The sequence below is a fragment of the Pipra filicauda genome, unplaced genomic scaffold (genome assembly GCF_003945595.2).
Source record: "Pipra filicauda isolate LSUMZ 115617 unplaced genomic scaffold, ASM394559v2 scaffold352_size854550_pilon, whole genome shotgun sequence".
NCBI lineage: Eukaryota > Metazoa > Chordata > Aves > Passeriformes > Pipridae > Pipra > Pipra filicauda.
This window is the reverse complement of record NW_024104479.1, coordinates 501,051-528,693: the sequence shown is the minus strand read 5'-3', so window position 1 is coordinate 528,693 and position 27,643 is coordinate 501,051. Positions and strand designations below refer to the sequence as shown.

General features: G+C 52.2%; 1 protein-coding gene across 1 annotated transcript; it reads right to left on the bottom strand.

Annotated features, from left to right (window-relative positions):
• Positions 1-494: 494 nt before the first annotated feature.
• WNT11 (Wnt family member 11) lies at positions 495-27,490 on the bottom strand. Its single transcript, XM_027717857.2, has 6 exons — positions 27,453-27,490; positions 24,204-24,428; positions 15,394-15,629; positions 14,602-14,879; positions 12,969-13,261; positions 495-5,204 (listed from the first exon to the last, which is right to left on the bottom strand). The coding sequence occupies exons 2-6, from the start codon at positions 24,284-24,286 to the stop codon at positions 5,030-5,032; spliced, it is 1,065 nt and encodes a 354-aa protein (XP_027573658.1). The 5' UTR covers positions 24,287-24,428; positions 27,453-27,490; the 3' UTR covers positions 495-5,029.
• Between the last annotated feature and the right edge of the window lie 153 nt (positions 27,491-27,643).

Sequence of the window (27,643 nt, the reverse complement as noted above, 5' to 3'; positions counted from 1 at the left end):
TCCCTGGGAGCGTCCAAGGCCAGGCTGGACGGGGCTTGGAGCAACCTGGGCTGGTGGAAGGTGTCCCTGCCCATGGCAGGGGGTGGAACGAGATGGCCTTTAAGGTCCCTTTGAACTGAAACCATTCTCTGATTCTGTGGTTTGAGATGTGCCCACCAGCTGGTTTCCTCTGATGACCCAGATCAGGATAATCCTAAACAACTTGAAATTCAGGGTGAGAAATGATGGGGAGGGACAGAAGCCCCTTAGAATGATGGATTTAAAATCTCCCTTTCCTCTGAAATTCAGCATGAATTTTGAGATAGCAGCCAACCCTCGAGGATGTTGGAATTGAGCTGTCACGCTCTCTAGAGCTTCAGACAAACACAGGGTTGTGAGCACCCAACTTTACCTGGATTTATTGTTATAATCCCACCATCTTTACAATATAGAAAAAACACTGTCCACATGGTCTTAACAAAAGAGCAAATAAAAACAATCCACAATGTATACTATTGTTATTGTTATTATTTTTATTATTATTGTAGCTCTTACAATTCGAAAACACAGCTAATGCTGCTTCCATGAACAGAGGGTAATCTGTGCTCTAGATGAACAAACCATAGCTCTGCTGAGACATTTAATCAAACTCTGTCTGACTGATGAAACTGGCCCCAAGAGGAAAACAAAACACAACACAACATGTTGTACATGTTGAAGTCATTAATCTCAGGTGGATTTGAAGTTTCCTGTTATTTCTCTGCCTCTCTCAAACCTTGTTCTCAGCTCTATCTCCCTGTGCAGAGGAGAAAGTCCTGCCTGTGATGCTCTGGGGAGCAAAGCAGTGGTGACTCACAACCCTCTGCCTGAGGCAGGGAAGGCAAATCCTTCCTCACAGGTGGGGGGTAACACCAAGGGGTCCCAGGGCTGAATTTTCCCCTTGTTCCCCACATCAAGCACCTCCAGAGCCTCCTCCCAGCATCTTCCCCAGGCAGGTGCCTGGTGCTGGGCAGCACAGGGCTGGCTCACCTGGAAGGTGCTGCAAGGATCTCTTCCCAGCAGGAAAAGGGATGGTCCCTTGGGGACTCTTTTTATCATTTTCCTGCCAAAGACACTGTTAATTTTACTCAGATTTTTGCCTCCTTTCCTCACTCCCCTTCCCCTCATCAAGGGCTTTTCTAGCTGCACATGGACTGTCTACTTTAGCATGATTAAGATACCTTCTGTTTTTGTGGACTAAAACGAGGAATCAGAGGGGAGTTTTTTGTAATGACTGTCATTTACCTACCTTAGGGAGAAATCTAAATGATATAAAACTGGAAGGGGGTGAGGATGGGGGGGAATTCATCAAAAAACACAAAGCCAGCTGGATGTACACGAGGTGTAAACCCTCAGATTTGGAAATAGCATTAAGTCCAAACTGTTTTGTTAAATCATAGATATTTTATCAAATTAATAAATGATACAAAGCCACCGACATAACACTCTTCCAGATGGTTTGCCCCTTTCCCTCTGGGGTAACAGCGTAAGATTTTGAAATTATAGGATTTATGGGAAGAAATCAGATGTGTTTTCCCAGCCAATGTAAACCAGCAGTGCTGTGTAGTAGGACATAGAGCTGGGCCAAATTGTACCAGTGGCTGGGATGTGGTAGGGAATGTTGTAAGAGAGGGAACTCTAGCATCACCTGAGAGAGACATTCCCAGGAATTAAAGCCATTTTATTCAGTGGCTGAAAGTTTCTCCCTGTTTCAGAGTAAAACCTTGAAAACTGGTTGCTGAGGGCCTGGGGGAGGGAAGTAGGGATATATTTTTCCTTGCAAAACTGGTTCATGACAAATGTGCTCCCAAACAGCTTTGAGACCACACAGAAAACTACAGGAACATGGAATGGTTTGGGTGGGAAGGGACCTCGGAGATCATCCAGTTCCAGTGGAACTGTCCCCTTCCATGGGCAGGGGCACCTCCCCCTGGCTGTGGAAATAACTGGGTGGTTTTGCACCAGGAATTGCAGCTGGGAGCGAGGACACTTCTCCCTCCTGAGCTCCCTGGGCTCTGCTGCTGGGCCAGGAGGGAAGCACCAGGGACAGCTCTGGAGAAGCTGCACCACGAGTCCTTCCACCAGCGTGGCCCTGTGGAGCACATTCTGTCTTTATTCCTGGTTGGTATTCGAAGGAAATGCGGTGTGCAGCTGCTCCAGAGCGGAAAAGGGCCCTGAAACTCAGAAGCTGTGGCAAAAGTGATGTAACAGAGGGAATTCTTAGAGCAACAGCTTAAGCCACGGCTGGGGCCACACGGGCTCTTTTCCCAAAGCAGCAAAATTCAGAGGAAGCCCAGGATGGATTATCCAAAGACAGCAGAGGGTTTGGAAGCTCCAAACACTTTAGACACCTCAGATCAGCATCTCCAGTCCCAGGCACAAAGCATGAGGTGTCCCAGGGCTGAGGTTCTGCTGCAGGTCCCCGTCCCACCTGCTGGACCTGCCCGTGCCTGAGAGGTTTTCTCACGCCCTCTAATGCTCTGCCAAGTGGTGCTTTCTTCTGACACGAGAAAGCCACTCGAGGATCACAGGTCTGACATGGGAGGAGCGGAATGCAGCTGAAAAAATGTACCTAGAGAGCATTTTTTCCTTTTTATTATTTTTTTCACCAGGCAGAAAGACTCAGGACATCAGCAAGGGAGCAAGAAAAAGAGTCATTACAGAACAGCATTGAAATGCTCAAATTTTTCTTTGGTCAGAACATCCCTGCCTTGTTGGCTTCATCAGAAACTGGAAACAAAAATAAAATTCCTCAAAAGAAGGAGAGTAGACCGTTTCTTTACAAATCAAAGGAAGCCAGATCCTGGTGCTGGAGAGCAGTGGGATTTGTGCCACCAGCCTGTCTGCATGTCAGCCCAGAGACACCCAGCACTCATCACACTGCACTGCAGAGACGTTCAGTCCACCAGCTTTTATGGGGTGACAAGAACACAAACCATTGACAAACCACTGACAAACCACCAAAGGCCCCTCTTTGCCTGCTCGTGGCTGGGGGAGGGAAGGGGGCCAGGAGGCCAAACCCATCCCAGCAAAGCAAAGGAGCTGAGGAGAACAGAATCTCTCGAATTCTACTCTCACAGCCCTCGCTGCTTTTCTCCTCAGGGCTGCTCACAGACATGTTGTCAGAGGCAGTTGGCCCCTAGGGAATGGCTGAGCAGGGAAAAAAAGAGGATTCGGAGAAAGGTTGTGGTGTTACTGCCTAGGAAAGTGCCAATGTCCCCCTACATTCTTGCAGGAGGGATTTTTTGGCTGCTTACAGCATTTTGCGTGGGGAATGATGTGAAGGGCATCACAGGCTCCTGGAGCAGCATCCTTCCCCAAGGTCACCTTTCCTCAGTGGGACACAGAGCTGGATGCCCACTGCAAAGGAAGAACAGAGCAAAGAAGGGAACCAAACCTAAGGCAGAAGCTGCTCTGCACAGCACCCCCTGTCCATGTGCAGGAGCCAGGAGCCAACCCCCAGGAGAGGAGTTGGTCCTGTTTGTTGTTGAGCTCCTCGGGGGCACTGGGAAATGTTCCCAAGGAGAGGAGTCACTGATAAAATAGCAAAACAACAGCAGTGACTCTTCTCTTCTCCCAGTGCTCTGTTTCATTGTCTTGGCTGTATCTTGGCTGATTCTGCTCCAAATGAAGAGGCAGGGGAGGCAGGGAATAGAGGAACTTCTCGAGTGCCTCCAGCCTTGCTCTTCTCCCATCCCTGGGAGGAAAATCAGAGCTGCTTTCCAAGCAGGAAACACCATCATCTAACGTTGTGCTGCTGCCCCGTAACTTCAGCGCTCATTTCACACTCTGGGTAATGCTTGTTTATATACATAGATATGTTTACGTAGGGAGTAGAGTAGAGGAAAGCACGAGATATAAATATTGCCGTATAGCCGCGTACAAAAGGAAATATTTACAGCCACAGGTAGTGGTTCTCTGCTGTGCCAGGGCAGGGACTGACACGTTCCCACTCCCTTCTGCTGGGAATGGCTGCTGCCCTCCAGGGCTGCCCTCCCTGCAGCCAGCACTGCCCCGCTCTCCGCGGGGTCTTGGGCTTGGACCGACAGTTCTGCCCAGGGAAAAGAGCCAGTGGCACATTTCCCCGAGGACTTGCTGGCCCAGTGTGGGACAGTGGCAGCGACCGAGGGCACCACACCCAAAGGGCAAACAGAAAGAGAGCAGGGGCTTGCTTTTTGTCTTACTTTCCTGTTGGATTCTGACTTCACTTTGTTGTTGGGTCCTAACGGCCCCACTACTGTCTCGTGGGCCCCAAAAGGTCCTTCTCAGGCTGCCCTACACCCCCTGCCCCCAGGGGCTCCCAGTCCCAGGGGACTTTTTCCATGGCTGAATTTGAACACCCATCCAGCCTGGACAAATCAAGGACAGCCCTTCCTGCAGCAGCAACTTCGAAGTCGCAGACCTGTGTAAAAGCAAGGATAAAATGAGTTGTTCCTTTCAGGGGATTGACCTAAAACCTTTCCACCTTTATCATTCCCAGTGGGTGATTCCCTGCTAAAAATGAAGTCTTTGGCAACAAAGTTATTGATGTAAAGTTGTGGTGTTTTCCCTTCCGGGGTGGTCCCGATGGAGACTCAGTCCCTGTGCTGGAAGGCACAGGCAGGTGGGAGCCTCACTTATTGTCAAACAGGAGTTGCTTTTCTTCCCCTGGGGAAAGTTTCTACTTTTGTTTCCCAGAACACTGAGGCACTCGATGGCTGGACGTCACTGGTAACCATAGGAAGTATTTTTGAAGGAAATACCATCCCAAATGAGGCTTTGTCTTCTCAGAGAGCATTTTGTTGATGGGGATGGGGGAGGACATTTGTGGGTTTGTTGCTTTTGGGGTTTTTTGGGAGGTTTTTTTTTAAGGGTCTTATTCTTACTGGTGTGATTGCTCGCTTTTCCTCCTGCCAGCTTCCCTCAAGTCTGTGTCTTTGCAAGATAAATGGCCTCTGGTCAAGGCAATGTTTTCTGTTCTCTGGGTAGTGCTGGTGCTGCTGTCTCAGCTCTGGGGGGCAGGGGAGGGGGTTCACTTGCACACGTATCTCTCGACAGTCCTCTCGCACTTCTTGCAGGTCACGTAGCAGCACCAGTGGTACTTGCAGTGGCACCTCTCCACCACTTTGTCCATGTAGGGGTTGTACCCTCTGCCACAGCACATCAGGTCGCAGCTGTCGCTCCCGTTGGAAGTCTTGTTGCATTGTCTGGAAGAGAGAAGACGCTGTGAGCGAGTGCAGTTCCTGCAGGGATTCCCAAGGCACTGCCCCGAGGTGCTGCTGGGCCTGGCAGCTCTGCAGGGCTGCCCGGGGCACAGGAACACCCCAGCTGCACAGAGCACGTGGCAGGGGGAGCACCCAGCCAAGCAGCCCCCCACGCCTGCCAGGGCAGCAGGGTGACCCCCAGGCTGCACCCACATCACCTGCTCTGACACCCAAAATCACACCCAACTCCTGCTCGGACTCCCAGTTCAGGCTCCTGAACCTGCCTCCCACACAGGCAGACAAGCAAAGGTTTTGGGATACCTCCCCAGCAAAAACTCCTCATCCCAAGCAATCTGTATTCCCAGGCAGGCTCCAAAACTGTCTGAAAGGAGCTGGAAGAAGATGACAACCTAAAGAACAAACCCTGGTGTTTGTCCAGCACTCCCCAGCCTGAAAAGGATGGAGGGGGAACCCTGCAGCCACACAGTGTTTGCACAGGCTCCATGCCAAGCATCCCAGGCTGGGAAAGATCCCGAGCAGGCTGTTGCAGCCACCATCCAGCACTGATCCTATCAGGGCAATCACAGCCAACACCAGCAGAGCTGCACTTCTTCCCCCTTGATTGTCTCCCAGTACAGCATGAGCAGCCCCACGACACCCCAGGTCCTGACCCAGGAGCAGGAAGCGTGGCAGGAACACAGGGCAGGATGACAAGTCACCAAATATCACACGGACTTCCACTGCTTGTTTTGCTTCTGCTTTTAATTAAAGCCAGACCCACCAGGGTAAGTCGGCCCTTGTGTTGGGTTCCCTCATTTTTGTCTGCTCGCAAGTGACTGGCCCGAGGTTTTCAGAGGCAACTCATGGATTGAGGAATGTCTTTCATTGATTGCCATTTCACAGCTGTGCTGCTCAAAAACCATCTGTCTCATTCTCCTAAAATACTCCAGGTTGGGTCACCGGCCATGAAAGCACACCAGGATGAGATGAACCATGTCCTGGAGCTGCTGTTTCCCCATGGACTGGAAAGATAACCCAGGGTGGAGCTGTCCATGTTTGGTCAGATGCTTGCACTTCAGGTTAACAAATCTCACCATGCACCCAATACCCAGGGGCTGTGAATGGGATGGAGGCTCGAAACTGCTGCAGGAAAGGTGGTCTGTGGAGGGGGGGAACTGCTGACATCTCTCCTAAATCTTTCTCTGCGTGGCTATTTTGGACAGAAACGCTCTGAGGCTGATTTGGGGCAGGGAAAGGACAGAGGAGCATGAGCTGAGCACACCATTAATGGATGAAAACAAATCCATGAGATTTATAGGAATTCCTCATGAGGTAATGCTTTAGGAGAAGTCACGGGATTAATGAAGTGTTGAGATTTTGCTCTTGTTCTTCCTTCATTTTCTTCTGCCTCCTGTTTGTTATTCTGCCTCGCATTCCTCTCCAGGTTCAGTGTTTAAAGGCCCCCCCAATCCCCCTCGTTGGGGAGTGTGTGTCAATATTTACAAACCTTTGAAAGCCTCCAGCAGAGCCGAGTCTGCAGCACTCTGAGCATGTTTGCCAAGCTGAACCAAAGGCCCTCTTACTGCCCCTGAGAGCCAGGGCCCCTCCACGAGGAAACCTCCACATGACTCCTCATAAATGTATTAGTAAATGCATTAAATATTCAGAGCAAAGGTTCACATACGGGCGTGTTGACATTAGAAGAGGGGAGGGTGTTTGACAACCTACCTCAGCTTTGCTAGGGGATGGAAAGGCTGAGGTTCACCCGGGGAGGATGGGGAGCTGCAGCCTGGTGAGGGATGTGTGGAGCATCCACACCAGCTCACGCTGAGACCTCATCAACATGGCCAAGCAAAGGAACAGGGGCCCACTCTGACTCCAGCTGCCCACTGAGGATGTTCACTCCCCAGGCACACAAAGCACCCAACAGTGACATTTACCCCATCCAAACAGAGTAAAACTCCTCTTCCTGCTGTACCGGGATTCTCCCTCTTCCCCCATCCACTCCTGTGGTTTGCCAAAAAAATAAAAAGTGGATCTAGTGGGAGATACACCTTTCCATAGCTGCCCCCATCCCACCCAGCCTGGATCAAAGACAGGAAAAAACCAAAATGTTATTAAAAAATCCTCAAGCTTCCCTCAGTTTGGTATAAGGAAACAGGGGCATTGTGGATGGATGAGTTGAATAGCCAAAACAAAGCCTTTAACCCCATCCTGAACCTAAATGGGCCTCTAAAAAGCTTTCCTGGTGATGCCACTAAGCAGAGATTTTGTTTTCTGTTTTAAAGTGTAGGCCTGGATGAATTACATTCATTTTTTTTCCTTAAACGAGATAAAACAGAGATGTTTCGAGAAAAAGTGAGGGGGGGGGAAGACAGAGGAGCCCAAGGATCAGAGTTTGCCCACGGAAGCTGCCCCGAGCAGCTGCTCCCCGAGCCCAGGGCTGGATCCCACCCCGCTCCCGCTGACGGGTTAAGTTCAGTCTCATTTGTTTTGGGCCTGGTCCAGCACGATTCCAGCAACCCCGAGAAGTGCCCTCCTCCTGAGCCTCGGAGAGAAAACACCGAGGAGGAGATTGTATCTTAACACAACACCGTGACCTCCGCGAGCACTCGGAACGCGGCTGGAGAACGATGCTCCGGCCGCCAGCCCAGCCCAGGGCCTGGCTCAGGGACAGCCTTGTGCATTGTCACAGTGCTTTTCCCATCCTTGTGTGAGAAGGGAGGAGGTCAGCCCTGCTGACTGGACAAACCCCACTCGATGTGCTGCCCCAAATCCCCCCTTTGCAGCCCTCATTTGGGGGAACCCCCTGGTCCCATCGTGGGCAAGGCTCCTGGGCAGAGACAGGGAAGGACATCCCAGCACTTCTGGGAGTCTTCCCCCACATGGAGAGTGGGGAGTTTGATTTTAAAAGCTATGGGGAGATCACAGAATCACAGAACTACTTAGGTTGGAAAAGACCTCTGAGATCCCTGGAGTCCAGCTGTTCACTTGGCCGTGTCCCAAGTGTCGCTGTGGATCCCAGTTCACTCTGTCCCAGGAGCAGACAGAAGGACAGATATTTTTTTTGGTTATGCAACTGGTATCTGAGACCCAAACTGAGGCCAGTCTGTGCTGTGTCACCCACAATTCTGACAGGTGATGACGGGGCCAGGCCAGACGTGCACTGGAACCTCACCCCATCAGTCCCACGGAGAAGGGAAAGCTGCTCGTGGGGACATAGGAGAGGTCACTCTGGGGCACAGCGACTGCCTGCCTGGCCCAGGGCACCCCCCAGCTGGTGAGGAAAACACAAATCTGACCCCTCTCTCTAGTCCTGTTTCTCACACCCCACGAGCACCTGGGCTGTTGCATAAGGGATGATGGAAGGGATGTTCCTTCCCTGACATCCCAGTATCCTCCTGTGGGCATCTTGGCTGTGTGCTTCCCTCAGCCCTTTCTGACCTCAGGGAAACCATCTGCCTCCACAAACTCCAGCAGCTACGAGTCCCAGAAGACAGTACTGCTGTGTAAAGGAGGGATTGATCTTTTCCTCTTTTAAATCAAATTCCTGTTTATTTCTTTGGTGCAGCAATGTCAAGTAATGCACAGTATATAAAAGAAAGAAAGAGAAAAATAATTCGAGTCCCTCAGGAGGTGTGTAACACAATGGACATCCCTAAAAATACATCAAAGTCCAGCCTCATGTAAGATTTTGAGGGCAGAATCTTAAGTACTTTTAAATTGCTTTCTCATCCCCAAGGAATGACTGAGACTGACACTGAACAACTGCACAAGAGAGAGAGTTATCAATAGCTCATGTCAGCAAGGAGATGTCCAGGGACAGCCTGGAACCAGCCTGGATTTTCATTAATGAGGAGGAGAGAGTGAGCTTAAAAATGTGGGATAACCCTGGGGCAGAAGGAGCTGAGGATGTTCTGTGAGAGTGGATTAAAATGCAAAGTAAGCACCATGCTTTGAGAAAGATCCAGATAAATGTGGGAGTGTTCCCAGGAGAGCCAGAGGAGCAGTTCAGAAACTAGAAAACTAGAAAATGATGAAGGAACTGATTTAGAGAAGTGTGTAAGAAGAGGTGTCTTCCCATCCATAAAAGATTATTGCAACAAGGAGAGAGAAGAAATCCTCTTTATATGCTGAGAAGAGAGGACAAGAAATTATTAGTTTGATTTTAGATTATGTTTAGTCTGAATTCAGATTAAGAAAAACATAACACTGGGGGCAGTAAAACCCTGGAACAGGTTGTTTGGGGAAACTGCATTTAAGAGCAGAGAAACATCTTCAGTAACAGCCTAGCTGATCTCAGTTCAGCCCTGCTCCTGGAAAGATCAGGGTCCATGGAAAATCATTCCCAGACCCAATTTTCCCTAACTCCAGTTCCATTTTGGTGCAGAGGGACTAAATGCATTCAGGAGAGCTGGATTCCTTATTCATTTTTACTGTGTGAAATTATTCCCTCCATCAATAAATTTATTATTCACGATTCCGTTCAGGAAAATTTATGGTGAAATCCAGGTCTCTCAGAGCAGAAAGGATTCAATCTTCCCCAGGCATTAGGTGAGAAAACGCAAAAAAAGCAGAGCTGGCCCAGCTCCTGAAAGGGGAACATTTACATTTTTTTCCCAGTGGTTAATTTGTTGTATTGAAAGCTGCACAATCCACAGATCAGCTTCTTTAGGTTTTCCTCCAGACCATTTTTAACGGGCTCTGGAAGTGGGACGGTGGGATATAAGCACGCAGAGTTTGGCTGGAGTCTGTGTGGCAGCAGCAAAGTCTCGTTTGCAGGAGACTTGGACACTGGTTGCATAACTCAGCTCCTTAATCAGACCCTGAGCACTTCAAAGAGGTTTCAGATCTCAGGTTTGGGTTGGGTTCCCTGCCTTTGAAACCTGGATACACCCCAAGCACTTGCAGGCAGGCAGGTCTCCAAACCATTTCTTAATTTCAACCAGCTAAGAAAGTCCAAGGTGTCCTAGAAGACATTTCAGGCTTGTTCTGAAGAGGGCTTTGAAACCCTTTCAGCAAAGAGCTCTGAAAGGCTTTTGAGTAACCGGGTGCACCTTTTCCAAGTGGGTTTCCACTACAAGGGAATTCAATTCCCTTTCCTGCCTGAAAAGCACACAGTAAGTCTGCATAATGTGATCCCTCACATTAGAGAGATCACCAGTGAGATTACCCCTTCCACCCACCTGCTGGAGCAGGATTGTTCCCTGCAGCACACACTGGAAACCTGAATGTCCCAGGTGTTCCAAGGAACCAGCAGCCTCTGTCCTGCTCCCGGTGCGCTCTGAGCAAGCACCACACGTGGGGAGAGGGAGGGGGGATGTGGTACAAAACTGAGCAATTTTTGCAACAAAAAATGCAGCAATATGAATATTTTAATCCAGGAACGGGAAAAGGGGTTGTTAGTGGGGTCTTCCCCCCCTCTGAATCCCTTTGGAGGCAGAAAGCAGGGCTGGAAAGATGCTGAAGATGCCCAGCCTGAAGTCTCCTGGACTGTGGGGGTAGGGGAATACACTCTAACACCTCATGGACTGACCTCTGCACCCAGAAAAAGGCCAAAAAGGAAATGGGCAGGTGGTGGAGAAGAGAGAAGATGAACTGAGGGGACCACCATCAAAAAAAAAAATCCTTTTTGACTGCATTTGCCATAAAAGACCTTAAAAAGAGCCTAATGGGAAACAACGGGATCTCCCTCCAGAAAATTTCAATGTGCACAGGAATAAAATGTTCAGATGCCACCAGGACCTGACTTATAAACTAAAAACCTGTTTGAGCTATTTCCAAGCGAGTGTTTTTACACCTCTGTGCAGCAAGCAGGACCCACATCTCGCTGTGCCTTCTCTGACAGCACCCCTTTTGTGCTCCTTCTCCTCAGCCCTGTCACTAGGAATTATCTGCAGCCTGCAGCAGGCTGGAACAGAGCCACCACATTCAAAATGCAGTTGGATGTCCTCTTCACGAGAGGAAAACTGCAAAGGGGAAAAAGGCACCCACGGGAGGAGGGGGTTAGGGAAGATCCTCTCCCTGTCCCTGTTCCCCCCGGGAAGAATGGACCAATTTTCACACACAAAATGTGCATTTTACACCTATTTCCTCTGCTAATTTAAAGCAGGCTGCTGTGGCTTGTGCCATCTTTGAGACCCCAGGCACCTTCTGGAGAGCCTGCAGAGGGACTGTGATGGAAAGAAGCCCGGCTACACACGACCTTAGAACTGAGCACGGGCCTGAATCACCCTCCTCCCCTCCCACAGCCAGCCCGTCCTGCACAGCTGAGGAGGAGGAGGAGGATTTCTTGACAGGTTCCTTCTGAAAGTCATCCCCTCCTGCCTGAGTACCTCGGCCTCTAAATCCTCCCTCCCCGGGGCCCGGGGCTGGCAGCCCCACAGTCCCTGCAGCACCCCGCCCGGATAAAGGGACGCCTGCAACACACATTTCCCTGTCCCCAGAAGGGGGAAAAAAAAATCACTCGAGACCTGGACATATTTTTTTATCCCTTGCTGGAATAAAAAGTTGAGAGCTGCTGTAAAATGAGATTAGATGAAGAAGAAGAAGAAGAAGAAAGAAGTCACACCTCCCTCCCCCCTTGAAAGGATTTCAGCTCGTGGAAAATGTTTTACTTGGCAAATCTGTAGAGAATTCAGTTTGGTTTTGACACAACCTGTTCATTTCATGCAATTCCTATAAAACTCACCTCCAAATAACCTCCACCAGTTGTTTTTTTTTTCGTTTCAAAACAGAGCGACACAACAAAGAGGTCTTTTTCAAGACACAAATAAGTCAAAATCCATACAAATCCACAAAACCACCAATTCCACTCAGATGGCATTTCCCCTCAGAAACCAGTTTCAATACATGTTTGGGTTTTTTTCCCCTGCAACTCTCAGTGATCCCTAAACATCTTCACTTGGTAATTACTGCTCCACTGCTGGGCTGGAGATGAACCTCAGCCTGGTGTTCCCAGCACAGAGCAAAGAAGCATTATGAGAACTATCTAAAGAAAAGCAAACCAGCAAGAGAGCAACTAATGAGACAGCCACCTAACAAACAATAAGAAAATTCTGGAGCCACACAATTGTTTAGCTGTCGATGGGTCTGCTCCAGAGAGATCAGGTGGGTCTGCCCACCTAGAGATGCTCAGGCTGCTGAGATGCCCAATTAGTTTGTCTTGGACGAAATTCAGCAGAGGATGGGAAGAGACAGGCATGTCTGCTGCCTGTGGAAGGGGACAGCACCCTGCCCTGGCCCTAAATCTCTAATATTAATGAGAGAAAGAAATTCCTCTGCGGAGTCACGAGCAGTACAAACACACCTGGACCTTGGAACTGCGGTAGGAGGAAAAAAAATGTAAAAAATATCTTTGTAGTTTTCCAGGCTATTTTAAGGCTGTATAGGAGCACTGGTCCTAACTGGGTTAATATTTACCTACTCAGGGGAGCCTTAGAGTAACAACTCATCTGATCAGCAGTGGCTGCAAGCAATGACTGAGGCCCAACACAGTGTAAAGCAGCTGCTGGATCCTTACAGGTTCCTGTGGAGGTGAGCTGAGGGGAATTTCAAATTGGATCTTGTGCCTGCCTGGGTGATGCAAAAGGTGTCAGAAGCCCTGTCTTGGCCACAGCCACCATTAACAGGACTGGGCATCTGTTAGAGATGTTCTTTACCTGCAGGCATGTGCTGCCTCCCCAGTGACTCGCCCCTTATTCGTACCTGTTCCCCCTTCCCTCTCTGGAGTCAGGGTGCAGGCAGCACCCCCTGCAGAACCCTCACCTGTCCTGGGTGCCATGTGACCCCACTTTCTCGTTCTTCATGCAGAAATCAGGCGAGCTCTGCAGGTAAATCAGCTCTGTCTCCTTAACTGGCCTGACATCAATATCCTTTGGCACGAGGTATTTGCGTGTGCCCATGGGCCGGTGAACGACCTTGGTGGCAGATAAATACTTGTTTTTGAGGTCCAGTGCAATGTCTCGCAGCTCTTGAAGGCCTTTCCAACAGGTCTTGATAGAGCATGACCCAGAAACTCCATGGCACTTACATTTCATTTCAAGAGAGGCTTTCAAGACCTGCAAAAAGGAATGCAGGAGTTAGGAAACGCCCTTCTCTTACCTCCACACATCCCACAAGCTTGCTAAAGAAGGCCCTTTCTCAGCAGGGACTGCTACAGAGAAGGACTGCTGCTCTCATTTCTGCTCAGTCACTCTGGAGCAGCTACTTTGCAAAGGGAATGAGATCCCACAGCTCCCTGGTGATCACTATCAGCCCAGGGCTGCTTTCCCCAGGGCGCCTTTGCAGCCAGCAGACAGAGCAGTACTTTGAATTTTGATCAGATATCTCCATTGGGCTGCATTTCCACCCCCTAAATTCCATAGGAGCTGAAAAAATCAAAGCTCTCCACAAATAGATCATTAACATCCATTTCAGCCTGCGGCAGCTTTGGGATTTGGCAAGAGAAATGTCACAGCTGTGATGAATTCAGGGCACTTTCACTCTGCCTTTCTGCTGGTCATGGGGCCGAAAGAGCCTTTTACTTTGGCTTTGCCCTGGTCTGGTTTCGGTGGGACAGGGCAGACGCTGCCAGGAAGGGCTGAATGCACCAGCCATGGCAACGCCCTGCCCCGAGCAAAAATCCGCCCTCCGCAATTGAAACGAAAACTCAGGACATCACAGAAGTAAAACAAAACTGAACAAAACAAAACAAAACCCCAAAGCAAACAGGGTGGCGGTGGCAGAACAAAAAGGCCCAGGGAAGGGAAGCTGAGCGTGGCTGTGCTCTGCAGAGCTGCCCTCAGCCTGTGGCTCACAGCGCTGCCAGTGAGCTCAGCACACTCCAGGTTCTGTCTGCACGGGGTGTGTGGTGGGAGCAGCCCCAGAGGTGGGTGCAGGGGTCAGTTTTACAGTCCCCCACCCGTTTGTCCAGCTGCAGAAGGGCTGCTCTCGGGGTTTGCCCCTCGGAGCACACCCTCTGCACATGGTCAGCGTCATCCCCGCGCTGGGTGTGAGCTGCTGAACTCTGCCAGACACCAGGATAATCACCAGCAAAGCAGCTGGAAAAGGGGAAGAAATCATCCCTCCTGGCTGCAGGGATGGCTGGAGGCAGCTGCTGCAGATGCTGATCCTCCACACTCACACAGCACCTCTCCTGCACAGTGCCCCTGGAAGCCCAGCCCCACCACACCTCCTTGGGTCAGCAAGCCAGAGCCACCCCCGACTCTCAGGCAGCACTGAGACATCCCCCCCATGGTCACACAGGGCTCATTAGGGCCTCCTGACTCCCAGGGGGACTTATAGAGAATAATTAGAGAAACTTGCTCCTCTCCCTCGCTGACAGAGCCACTGAACCTCACAGAGCCACCGAGCACTACGGATGTTTGTACAAGTACAATAACTCTCGTGGATTTGTTACCTGTCTCCCTACTTCACTGTTGTGCAGATGCATCAGTTTATTGGCTTGTGATCCTGATTTTTTCATCTTCATGGGAGCATCTGAAAATTTGGACCCCATGATAAGACCATAGTTGAGGTTGTCTGCACATCCTCCCCATCGATACCCAGGTCCAGGTGTCTCACCTGGGATGGGACCACAGGAACAGCCAGGGAGGTCCCCGGTGGTGCAGGCTCTGGCAATGGTGTGACTGATGGCAGCAGCAGAAAGGGCATACACAAATGCTGACTCCCTTGTGCCTGCAAGAGACAACAACTCCAGCTCAGCCCCCTGGGCCAACGTTCCCCAAAAAGAGACCCCCACAGAGCAGCCAACACACCAGCTCGCTGCAGCTGAGGTGTCCCATGGCATCACCCCTTGGGAGCACAGCTCTTCAACACAAGGCAACATCCCAGCAGGGCAAGGAGTCACGTGGATTTATGCAGCTTGTCCACTGTGGTGTGATCTGCTCTTGGAGCATGTGGAGAAGCCCCTTCGTGGACTCTCCCACCTCCTTTTGCCCCTGTGCTCCTCCCATGACTCCCAATGGGATGAGCAGACCAGAGTGGTGGTCTGCTTTGTAAGAGCTGTGGTGCCTTGGAGCCAAGAGCTCCCGGGCAGGACTGGCCCCCTAAGGATGGTCTCAGAGAGCAGGACAGCCGCGTTCTCTGCGCAGCCCCTCCACGTCCCCCCCGGCAGCAAGACCCTTCCCCTGCCCAGCTCACACCCCCTGGCCGACTGTCCCCACTGCCATCCCTCCTCGGGGCTGGTTACCTCTCTCTAGGTCCAGCAGGTAGTTGGGAGCCAGCTCAATGGAGGAGCAGTTCCAGCGCATGTCCGAGAAGGTTTTGCGGCAGGTCTTGATGACCTCCCGTGCCGCCTGGATGATGGTCTGCATCAGCTCCAGGTTGCTGCGGCACAGCTGCACCTGGGACACCACCAGCCCCTCCAGCTGCTTGCAGTGCTGGGTCTGGTTCAGGGCCAGAGCCGAGGGGGTCTTGGACAGAGCTCTGAGGAGACAAGCACAAAAAAAAAGGGTTAAAAAGAGTTTAAAAAGTTGATCTTTAGGTCGGTATTAATTTCTCCACCAGTGACCTGTGCTCACCCGAAGCTTTCTGTAAAGAGGGGCCTAGTTGAAGCTGGTGAGAAAGACAGGCAGCTATGAGGAGTGATTTGTCTCATTTAAAGTAGGCATTTAAGGCAGGTGGGAAGAAACCCCCTCCAGAAGTGCACATTTCCCTCTGTTCTGGAGGGGAGTCTGCACAAAGCTCCTGGGGCATGTGCCGGGTTCACTGAGTGTGTAAATCCTATGGGAAGGTTTCTGCTGAAGAATGAAGAGGACAGACCTCCCAGCAGAGTGAAAAATGGCCCATCAGTTCCATGATAACAGAAAGCTGGATCCTCCAGGGCTGTGGCATTCAGGGGGAAAAAAAAGTGCCACTGGTGTTATCAGCGTTTTGCGTTCGTCGTCTGTCTCACACACTCTCAAAGGATTATGCTAAATGTCATATAATTAATTACGGAGAAAACCCCCTGCCAGGCCCAGGGAAAAGCCACCAAATTTGCAAAACATGTGCTTCCACTTAGAGTTAAGGCCAAGGCCCTCCATGATCCCACCACTGCTGCTCGTAGGTGAGGCTTTCTCCGGTCCCCAGGAACCGCAGCGCAAAAGCACCACGAGAGGAGGTGCAGAGAGAGCACCACGGTCAAACCCAGGAGGGACCCACCAACCCCAGCACCTTTGTCACCGTGGAAGGAAACAACAGCACCCCAAAGACCCTGTTGGTACTTCCAGTGTCCCACTGCCAACTTTTCCAGGTTAAAAAAAGCAAAACAAGAGCCGGTGCTGCCATGCCTCGTGCGGGGCTGTGCTCTTCTCCCCCAAGCACCCACAGAGATCAGCAGAAGCCTGGTGTGTAACTACTCCCTTTGTATCTTTATGGCCTGCTTAGGGTAGTCATAAATGTTATTCCTTCCCATAAAACAATTTTCTAGCTGGCTGCATCAATAACTGGCATCTGATCCTGGCAGCACAACCACTTTAACACATATTTCCTTCTCTCCTTGTTAAATGTGTTGCCTTTCAGTTTTCATCCCAAGCCATCTTGGTTGGTTTGGCTTATTAGCAGACACATTTCTGGGTGCACTGCACTTTATTGCTATAACATGCACATCCTTCAGAAGTTAAATGGGATGGAAACAGAGCTAAAATTGAGCCCTAACCAAAAGCGGGGGTATAAGCTCTGATCTCCTGCTCTCAGGAAAACATATCTGTGTTCCACCAGCTCCCTCAAGGCTGGCTTGAACCAGCTGCTGTGTGTGTTGGAGCTCTCTCAGGGCTGCTGGTGAGTAACCCCAGCCACTCCTCCAGCAGGGAAAAGCCACAGTCCTCGCTAGGGCCGAGCAGGTCTGCGCTGACAAATTCCCAGGGGACTGGAGTTTGGCGTTCCTGGCACCGGATAATCAGTGGCAAAGCTGGAAGGGAAAGCCCCACTCTGCTGGCTGTGTAAACACATACATCATGCATGTGTTTGAAGAGGCCCATTAAACACACTGCAAACAGGAGTTCTGGCCAGTGGATTTCAAGGGAAAGGAAAAAAGTGGTGGGCTTGGCAGTGCTGGGTTATTGGTTGGCCTCGGTGATCACAGAGGTCTTTTCCAACCTAAATAATTTATAATTTAATGGTCAGGAATGCTGCCCTGCAGTTCAGCTCGGTGCCTCACACACTGGTGTCCATGAAGTGCTCCCTGCTGGGAGAGGGGCACCTCCAGAAGGCAGCTCATCCTGCCTTCCACGTGAACCAGGAGAGGAGAAAGCCACATCTAGAAAGCAGTTTGCCTGATGTGCTTTGTGAGACCCGCAGGAAGATAACGCAGTGCCTTAGAAACACTCCTTTTGTGCACTGTGCAGGAAACCCAGGCACTGAGCTGGGACACACACGTCTGGACTGTGTAAGCACAGAGCTGGGTGAGATGTGTCCAACCCCCAGCCCTTGGCACCGGGGACCTGTGAAAACTTATCCCAGAAAGCCTATCAGCAACTCCCAGGAATGGGCTGCAACACAAATCAGGCAGGAGGCCAAGGCAGCTCATCACTGAGAGAGTAAAAATGATAAATGCTCCAGCACAGCACGTCCCAGCAGCCAGGGAAGCAGGCAGGGTGTGGCAGGAGGAGGGAGAGAACTCCACAGCCCCAGCTTCAGGCACAGGAGCAGCATTCCAAGGCTCTGAGAGAGGCTGTGCTATGGGGCACCAGCTCAGTTTTCTGAGCAGAGGTGCCATGTGGCACTTGAGGAGCCTTGGGATGTTCCACCTGGCCTTCCAGAACGATCCATGGATCTCCTGCATCCTGCACCACGTTTTCTGGTCCTGTGTAGAGACCTTCAGCACCTTTAGAGGACCTGGAAGGCTGCACTGAGGCACCTGTGTCTCACCACCACAGACCAGTCAGGAACAGCAGAAATAACCCCTGACAGGTTGGGGTGAAGGCTGAGTTCAGGCTGGAACTCACCCCCAGTGTGGAAAAGGGGATGTGACACACCGAGAGGGTGTGGTTACAGATGGCCTGGAGTGAACACCACCAGAGAAGAGGGTTTTCAATGCAGTGAGAAGGACACTGGCTTCATGGGAGAGGGAAACCACCTCCCCCCTGGGGAGAACTCAGCACCAGGGGCTGTTCCCCATGGGATGAGCCCAGCTCCAGGGAGCCCACCAAGAACAAAACTCCAAGATGCAGGAAGGTGTTTTCTGAACATCTCCCAGGCCTAAACATCGTGCTTTTGCTTGTGAGAACCTGCAACTGGAAACATCTCCAAGCGCTGGGAGGAAAAAGTGAAAGGTAATGGAGATGGAAAAGAAACCTCAGTTGCTGCAGTCACTCACTGAGACCCAAAAGTGCCTTTATAAACCACAGATCAGGAACGTGAGAGGCCCAGTAGGTCATCTAGTCCATGCCCTGACAGCCCAGGTTTGCCCAGTCTCTGTCCTACATTCAGAAATGTCTTCTCCACTCCCTGTCACTCTAAACCTCCCTTTGGAAAGGCACCACCCTTCCCTGCTCCCTGAATTCCAGCAACACCAGAGGAGGGATGGGCACCCCCTGAAAAGGACACCTGTGGGGCAGTGGAAAGAAAACCACCTTCCTGCAGGAGAGTCTGGTCCGTGGTGGGATGTGGTGGTGGGTCTCTGTCCTGTCTTCACCCAGTCTCCAGGGATCACCTGCATTGGGAAGGAAACTGGAACCCAAGGGGCACAGCCAGCCTGAACAAAGCACCCCTGGAGGGCAGGGTTAGCAGAACAGTCCTCAATCTGGGAAAAAATCCCTGACAAACATGTTTCTGTGGGCTCACACCCTTCATCTGAAGGGGGGTTTTACCTGCTGCTGCCCTAGAAATGCTGGGTTTCACTGCTTGCTCCTGCTAACACCCTGCTCTTCTGCCCTGACTCTCCTGCCCCATCCTTCACTCTCCAGAAAGATGAGGACAACTGAGGGATGGTTGTTCCAGGGGGTTTTTTTTAGATATCCATATTTGACCCATCCCTTTAAATAAACAGGCCCCAAACCAAACACCTCCTGCTTTATATAGAGCATAGCAGGGCTTTCAATTGAAGTTATGGATCCTGACAGAAAGCCATAAACATAATTACAGAGGAAATATGATGCAGGGATGAATCATGGCATTCGTTTACTCTTTTAATTATCTCAGGCAGTTAATAAATTCATTCGAAGACATGAATGCTCTGCAGTGTTGGGTCCTTTGAGAGGTATGGGCCCATTCCTGCAGGTCTGGGCTCCATGAGAAGACTATTCATGGGAGCAGCACCTATTCATAGGGAGAAGCACCTTTGGATCTCAGCAGGTATCAGCAAAAGCCACACAGTGTTTGGTTTACAAGGTCCACTGTGAGTGAGACATTGCTGCTGGTCAAGGCAAAGGGAGAAAAAACTCCCTGACCTGAGCAGCCAAGCACTGGTGCCCTTGAAAACACCCTTAAAGGTTGGAAGGGTCTCCTCTCTCTCTGGGGGCATCCCCCTGTTCTCCCTCGTGTGATGTGATCCAAAAGTCTCGCAGGGGGACTGTTGGTGAAACCCTGAACTCCTGCTTCAAATTGCCAGCTTTGCTTTCTGCAAAGGCACTCTTTTTCATGCCTGTTCCTAAACCCCTTAATCTTGCAGGGATTTGGGTGAAACAGAAAGATTTAGACAAAATTACATGGCTGTGGAGAGTGAAGTGTGTGGTAAACTTTAATAAAGAGAGGCAGAGATCGAGGGGCTTTTTCTATTCGATTTCACTGAAGGTTTTCAATCTGCAGGAGCCTCACTTTTTCAGGTTTTCATCTGGAAAAGGCTTGCAGGAGGGTTACAATAACCTTGCCTAAGCTCCTGGGAGTCAGAGGCAGCCCATGCCCCTGCCACCCTGCCCTGCACCAGCCCCGGTGTGGGGACCACGAGTGCTGGGAAGGACACCACAACCCCTGGTAAACACTTCCACTGGTCCTGCAAAGCCTTTTCAAACGGGGAAGCAGAATTTATGTGGTAGAAGAAAGAAGAGGAAGAGGGAGAGAAGTGTGGGGGGGAGGGAGGAGGGGAGAACCAACCCTGAAGCAAAAGCTTAAAATAAGAGCTGCTTGCAGAGCCGGTGCCAAAGGCAGCTCTGGCAGCAGCGGGCACAGCTGACTCCCAGCCCAGGCCCCACTGAAGTCGATGCCAGCAGAGTTTTGGCTCCCCGAGCTCCGAGAGGGCCGTGGAGCTCCGTCAAGTTTTCCTGAGCTGCCCACGGAGCGAGGAGCAAACTTCAAAGCCGTGGTTCCCCCCCTCTGCTCGCCCCCAGCCCTCTCCCAGCAGCTCATCTGGCATCCCCCGTGCCAGGCAGACGGGCTCCTCGCCGGCGCCCCGTCCCCCTGCCCGGCTCCCTCCCACCCCTGCCTGGGGGAGAGAGAGGCAGGAGCTGCCAGGAAGCACAAAATCTTTCCATTCTCCCCCTACCCTGCTTTCTGCTGGCTGCAGAAGGGCTGCTCCAGGTTGGTGGGCCGGGGGGACACCCTGTGTTCCCCAAAAGAGGTGTGGCTCGGCCACCTCTGGGTTCTGGAGAGCTGGGATTTAGCCACGGGAATTGTGCTCAGCTGGGGAGGGCTCCAGAGTGCATGGCTGGGCCACCACAACAGGGACTCCCCAAAGGGACCAAGCTGCACCGAAAGCTCACGGGATTCCTAATACCAGCCCTTGCTGTCATGGGCTTATTCTGCAAGCCCTGCAAAAAAAAACCAAACACCCCACTTGCTGCATTTGGCTTCTTTACAACCACTCTTGCCCTGAAGGTGACGCTCAGCGCAGAGGGACAGAGGAGATGCCAACCCCCGTGGAGGCAGAAGTGCCTCCAAAGCTGCTCCGTGCCTGGACATGCCAACATCTGCAGCACATCTGGCCGCAGCTCCCTCTAGTGCTCACCTAGTTTTCAGTTCCACCCAAAAAAGCTGCTCCAGCACCTGCCTGGCTAAACCCAAGCCCTCCTGGGAAAGCAAAGGGGTTGCAAAAGGAGACGGGAAGGCGACAGAGTTCCGAGATGCACTGGCCCTGAGATATATCCAATGGTTGCCTCATCCCCCCAGCCACCAGGACACCAGACGAGCCCTGAGGACCACAAAACAATGCAACCCCCTCCACCCTCTGCTTTAAGGATGGAAAAGTGTTTGCAAAACCAAGACTCAGGGTCTCATACTGCATTGAAGGGAAAGGCTGCCTCCCCACAGCACCTCTGACCCAGCGGGGGCCTGCCCACACCCTGCCTGCACACCTGGGCAGCTCTCTGGAGCTTGGGTGGAAGAGCCCAAAATATGAACTTTCTCCACCAGCAAGGACATGTTTACAAGATGCTGACTGTCCACACACCTCTCTGGAGGCTTCGGGGTGCCCAGTGCCAGCTGCCAACAGCTGGGGACCCGGGCCACACAACGCACAAAAATAAGCCATATAAAATAAAATAAAATAAAATAAATATCTCTTTTTTTTTTACCTTCTCCTTGCTTTTACTCATTTATGGGGATATTTGTGTTACAGGGAAGCCCTAAACGGCTGAAAAGTGTGTTTTCCTTCTCCCCCTCCCCCGCCATTACATCACGCTCCGAATCAAAATTGAATTTCCTATCTCCTGCCGTATCAGCCGCTCCCTCCTCCCCAGGCTGGCGAAACCCGCGTCCTTATCTCCCCCTCCCCTCCCAAATCCCCTTTGAAGCCGGGCTCTGGCACCGTGCCTACAACAACGGCACAGCGGGCAGAGCGGGGAGACCAGCCCAGAGCTGAGAACACCCCGCAGCACTTCCCTCCCTCCCTCCCTCCCCGTGGAGCTCTTCCCTCCCTCGCCATCCAGCAGGCAGAGAGGGAAGGAGCAGGTTCGGGCTGTACAGCACCCCGAGGGTGAGTGCGGGGCCGGGACCGCAGCTCGGAGGGCTCGTTCGGCCTTTGGGTCTCTCTTCACCAAGAGTTACCCGCGGGATTTCCGCGGGCAGAGCCCGAGCCCTGAGGGAAAGGAGTGATGGGGAGCGGGGGAAACTGGCCCGTGCTTCCATAGGAGGAGAAACACAACCCCGAACACGAGGCTGTGAAAGCCCTGCCGGCAGGGCTGCGGGACAGGCAGGGCAGGTCCCAGGTCCCTGCCAGGTTCCAGGCGGGAGCGAGGGGAGCCCCGGCGGCCCATCCGGACACAGCCCGTGCTTCAAATGCCGCTTTAATCCCAGCTTTCATCCTCCCCACCCGCTTTTCCACAGCGGGGATATGTCGGCTGGGGAGGGGAGGAGCAGCAACTGCGGTGTTTTGCCTCCAGACGCTTCTCCCACACCCCATCCTCAAAATCAGCCCTTGCAGCCGAACCGCTTCCCGGCCCAAAGGCTGCTTGTGCCAGCAAAGCTGTGGCGGACCTTGCCCTGCCTTCCAGCGTTTTTCATGTCAGTGCCTTGTCACCAGACTATCGGGCTCCCTCTGAAGCTCGTCTTCCCCCTGCCCTTTGGAGGAAGCCAAGCCTTTCCCTCCCGATTTAGCACCTCGCTGAAGTGGGACACCAACCCCAGCACATGGCGAGCCCCCCCTGCCCAGTCCTGGTGCTGCACTGAGTGCCCTGCCGAGCCCGGGTGGCACAGAGCAGCTTCCCTCCTGTGCTGCAGAGAAACAAAGGCTGCAGGTGAGCCCCGTGGGCGTGCTGCTGAACGTCCTGCAGAAAGGAGGTGCCTGCCCTGTGCAAGGTGCTCGATACCTGCGGAGCTGAGGGCCCTAATACCGAGCCTAAAAACGGGAGGGAGCTGGCAGAAGGAACAGCTGGGCTGTGTGACTGAGCTGGGCTCACTGCTGCAAGGTGTAAGGCCAAGACAGCGAGGAGCAAATCACATCCTGACTCTCCTCTGCTTCCAAGGTGGTCCTTAGAGCCTGGAGCCTCTCAAGCAGTCCCCTGCATCTCCAGAGGACATCACCTACTATTTCGGTTGGATGTCTGTGTTTGGACAGGGTGACTGGCTGGCTGGAAGGTCCTCTCTGCCCTGGCTGCCTGCTGGGCAGTGAAAACACTGGCTCCAACAAGACACCTGAATTTGCAGACGTCCAAATTTTAGAGAACCTTTATAAAAGGCGGCATGGAGAGATCCTCAAGTGACAGGGAATTGGAACAGTAGAATGGGAATCAGACATAGCACAGGGTCTGTGGCAGAAGGAGCAACAAAACAGGAACCTCTTGTCCCAGTTTCCCCAGCTAACCCAAAGATCTTTGCCTCAATGCACAACAGTCTTCCTGGCATTGTGTGTGACTGGGCTTGGCTTTCACAGAAGATGCTCATTTGAGGCAAAGCCACATCCCCTTATTTATTTTGTGCCCAGCTCCAAACCCAAGTAGAAAAGTCAGATCACTCACCGAGGACATGAAACCAGATTGGTGCTGGAGGGGCTTGTTTGTTTATTTTGCAGTGAGCAACTAATTGATCGCTGGCTGAAGCCAAGAAAGGAGATAGGGATGTTTTCACTTTGTTTGCAGTGGCATTACCTCCACAGAAACTCAATCCAGACTTGACCACACTCCCTGGTATTTCTTCACTCTCCTCTCCCCCCACCCCCGCCTCATTTTTAACACCCTTCACAAAATCCAAAGGTTAAAAGGTCCACAAAAAAAACCCCATGTTATCTGTCAAGCATCCCCTGTGGTTGGAGATCCGTGGCATTATCTCAGCTGCCTCTCCCACTGCTCTCAGCTCCTACTCAGCACGACCAGTGCTCCTGGTGGGAGAGTTCCCCAGCGAGGCAGGACCTAACGCCAGAAACTTCATTAAGTGGCTCATGTGAGCTGTTCAAGTGTGTGCCTTTCCTTTGGTATCAATGAGGAGACGAAAAACCCACAAAACCGAGCCTGAATCACGCGTATTTTGGAAAGAAGACGGAGACACATTGTTAGCACAAGCCCCTAGTACACACACTTGAAATCAATGAATACCCGGAGAACTGCAGCGCTCGCTGCTCTTTGAGCAGCTTTACAGCAGTTGTACAAACTGTGAGAGACCAGCAGTGCCCAGAAAAACGTGAAAAATGCAGAGAGACAGCCAGGTACTTACATCCATTTTATCCCATAGCAAAGCCCCGTCTGCAGAATCAGCGACAGAAAACCGGCGAAGAAAAATCGCAGGCTTGGCTTCATTCTCTCCACCTTCCCCCTCTTGCCAGGGGAAATCAGCTTCTCCAAAGAAAAATTAAAAAAAAAAAAAAAAAGGAGTTTCTAATTTTTCACACAGCGTATTTCCCTTCAGTCTGAGTATTGCTTGTTCTTGGAGATGAACAACCTGAAAGGAGAGGGAGAGAAAGAGCCCGAGCTGCGTTAACTCTGAAGTTCAGTGAGTCGTGGCCAGAGAGAAATCCATTACCCCGATTGCAAAGGAGTGGTTTATGAATCACGAAAAAGTTTGGATTATCCCCTCTCAGTCCCCTCCCTTGCCAAGCCTTGATACAACCTTCGAGTCAACAGACAGACAACCCGTATGGCTTGAATTACCCCCTGAGTTATGGTCTGATTGTGTGTTTCCATTTAACCCTGCACATGGCAAGACTTCATTCGCTGCTTCACTTTAGGGGGGTTTTTTAATCCCCCTCTCCAAAAGGTCTGTGCAACTCCTCGGGAAAAAGGAAAAAAAAAAAGATAAATCTTTAGACTAGCTCAAATCTTCAGCTATTCATCTCTCCCCTCCCTCTCTCCAGATTTCTTTTTCCCCCCTCTTTTTCTTTTTTGCGGAGAAGACAAATTATGAAAACTGCCTTTCCCGACTCCATGCAGGTGCCCGTGCCCTGCAGATGTTTCGCTCTGATCTGTTACAACAAATGTGTTTTGCTCTTTCCCTTCTGCTTTCCTTCTCACCTCATTAACTCTGCCTCTCACTCCTTCCAAGTCCTCGGGCACCTGGAGCTCACGGAAAAGGCTGCAACTTCGTAAACATAAAATCCCATTTCTGCCTCCGGGGAGCAGCCGGGAGGAGACAAGAAAGCTCTCCCCTCCTTTTCTTTCTGTTGTTCTGCCCTTCTTCAGACCAAACAAATAAACAAACCAGGTGCAGGGCTTAAATTCTTAGAGGGGTCCTGACTGTCTCCAGGGCACGGCTTGCTTATTTTAGCAGCGGTATTAATAGCAGTAAATGGGTTTCCCTTCAGTTATTCACTTCAGACACGGCTCCGGGCTGCTTTTTGTGGTCTTTGTGGTGGATTCCCACCCCGCGAGAAAGCCAAGAATAAAATAAACAGCAAAACCTGCCCACCACATCGCAGCTCTGGAGTCCCAGCCCATCTCCTGGCACACTGGCACAGCCAAGCTGGCACTGTTTGTGCTCCCTGTCACCCCCTCAGAGGGGTTTGGGGAGGCGCTGGGGGTTGCAGGAGCAGCCAGCACCACTTTGGGGTTTACCCTTACCCAGGGAAAAGCACATCCTACCCGACGCCCAGCTCTGGATTCGCCCAACTGCAGCTTTCTGCCTCAGTATCCGCCTTCGGGGAGCAATTGGGTCGGGGGGCAAGGAATATTTCTGGGTGTTTTCTCTGCCGTCTGCAGCGTATTTTGCCATTCAGGCTGCTTTTTGGCTCTCCCAGCCCCGGTGCCCGGTGTAAAGGGTTACTAGAGAAGTGCTGTTATTACAAAGGATTTTAATAACCTCTAGGGGCGAGTTCCCGGCTCCCTTGAAGTCCGAGACAACGCTGCTGTCTACAAGGGAGGCAGGATTTCATTGCCACGGGTTGTTTTTCTTTAGTGCCCGCCTGGATTTGGGGTTGCTGTGTCCCTTGAAGGCCATGCTCCCATGAGCATCCCGGCACACACACACTTCTTCTTTCAGAGTATTTCTGTATCTTTTAATCTTTGGGAGCTCTTTTCTTCCCACCCTTCCACGAGCACACTGGAAACCTTCATCCCTTAATCCTACCCATGCCTTTCAGTGCCCGTTTAGATATTTCAGACCCCTTATCTCTCTCCCTTGAACTGCTGCACAATTGGGTGTAAAATGTCTCAGATTTTACTATCCCTAGACCTGGCCAGCCAACACCATTCTCTGCTTTCCCCCCTGCCTTGAAAAAGTCACGGTTTGGGTTTTTTCCAACCCCTGGAGGGGAAGAGAAATGATCTAACCCCCCATCCCCACCCAGCAAGAGCAGCAAGCTTGGCCTGAAGTTGCACCCCGGTTATTTGGGGAGGTAATAATGCTTTTTTCCACTCGGTCCAGCACAGGTTACATTTGCAAGAGGAATTTGCAAGGGGAGGGGAGGGAGACTCTTTGGGGCAGACGTGATGTTTACAGCTCCGGAGAGCTCCGGGTCACTGATCAAACCAGCAGCAAGTGGCCCGCGGGCTCCTGAAAAGCGGAGCCGTTTTTAACTCAAAGCTCTTTCCTCGTCGCCCCGAGGCTGTTTGCAGCCAGTCCCACTCCTGCACACAGAAAACGCTCCCATCCCACACCTCCAGGAGTCCGGGCTCGGGGATGGGAACAGGAAAACTGAACCGGGTATAAACCCGTGAGTATCCAGCTCACATTTTTCCAGCTCTCCCGCCCAGAAGGAAAGACATCCACCTGCCCCTGCTGCCAGGCTGCGGCTCCCCGGGAGCACAGGAGCCCGGGCTAGGGGCAGCACATCCCCAAATGACCTGCAGGGAGGACCGGGAGCAGGGAACGAACAGGGGGTGGTGGAGTTGGTTCCAGCTCCGAGTGTCTCCCGTCTCTTGCAACCCCTCTGCATGTCCCTTCTCCTCCGCAGCCCCTGGGTGACCCCGCTCCCCTGCAGCCTCCCGCTATCGCCCCGCACACTCACAGCCCCGAGTCTCCCCTCTCCCGTCAGCCAGGGGGTTCCCAGCCCCCTTGCAAGTCTCGAGTCTCCCCTCTCCTCTGCAGCTCGTCGGTCTCGGGGCTCTCTACACTCTCTGAGACTCCTTCTCCCTCGGGTCCTCCCCTCTCTCCCGCACGCACACTCCCCCTCCCCGGCTCTCAGGGCTCTAAGGCAGCCTCCGAGTCTCCTTCCTCCTCGGGTCTCCCCGCCATCCCCCGGGTCTCCCTGCCATCCTCCGGGTCTCCCTGCCTCCTTGCATGCCCGCGGGTCTCCCCTAGTTCCCCCCTGCATTCTCCAATCCTCCTCTCTCCCTCGCACCCCGCGGGCTCTCCCTGCTCTCGCGCATCCCTCGGGATGCATCCCCTCCCCTTCCAATCCTCCCGCTCCCCGCAAACCTCCGTTCCTGGCCACCCCCGCCCCTCGGGCGTTCCGGGGGGCTCCGCGGGGCCCCTGTCCCGTCCCCCCGCTCCCGGCACCGCCGCTCCCTCCCCGCTCCGCTCCGCGCTCACCTCCGCCCGGGCCGGGCTGCGCGGGGGCCGGGGCCGCTCTGCCGGGGCGGCCCTCGGAGCCGCCTTATATGCGGCCCCCTCGGCTTTGATATGCGGCGTGATGTCAGCCCGGATTAGCATAACAAAAGGCCCCGCGCCCGCGGATCCCCCCCGGGGCTTCCTCCGCATCCCCTCCCCAGCTCCATCCCCGA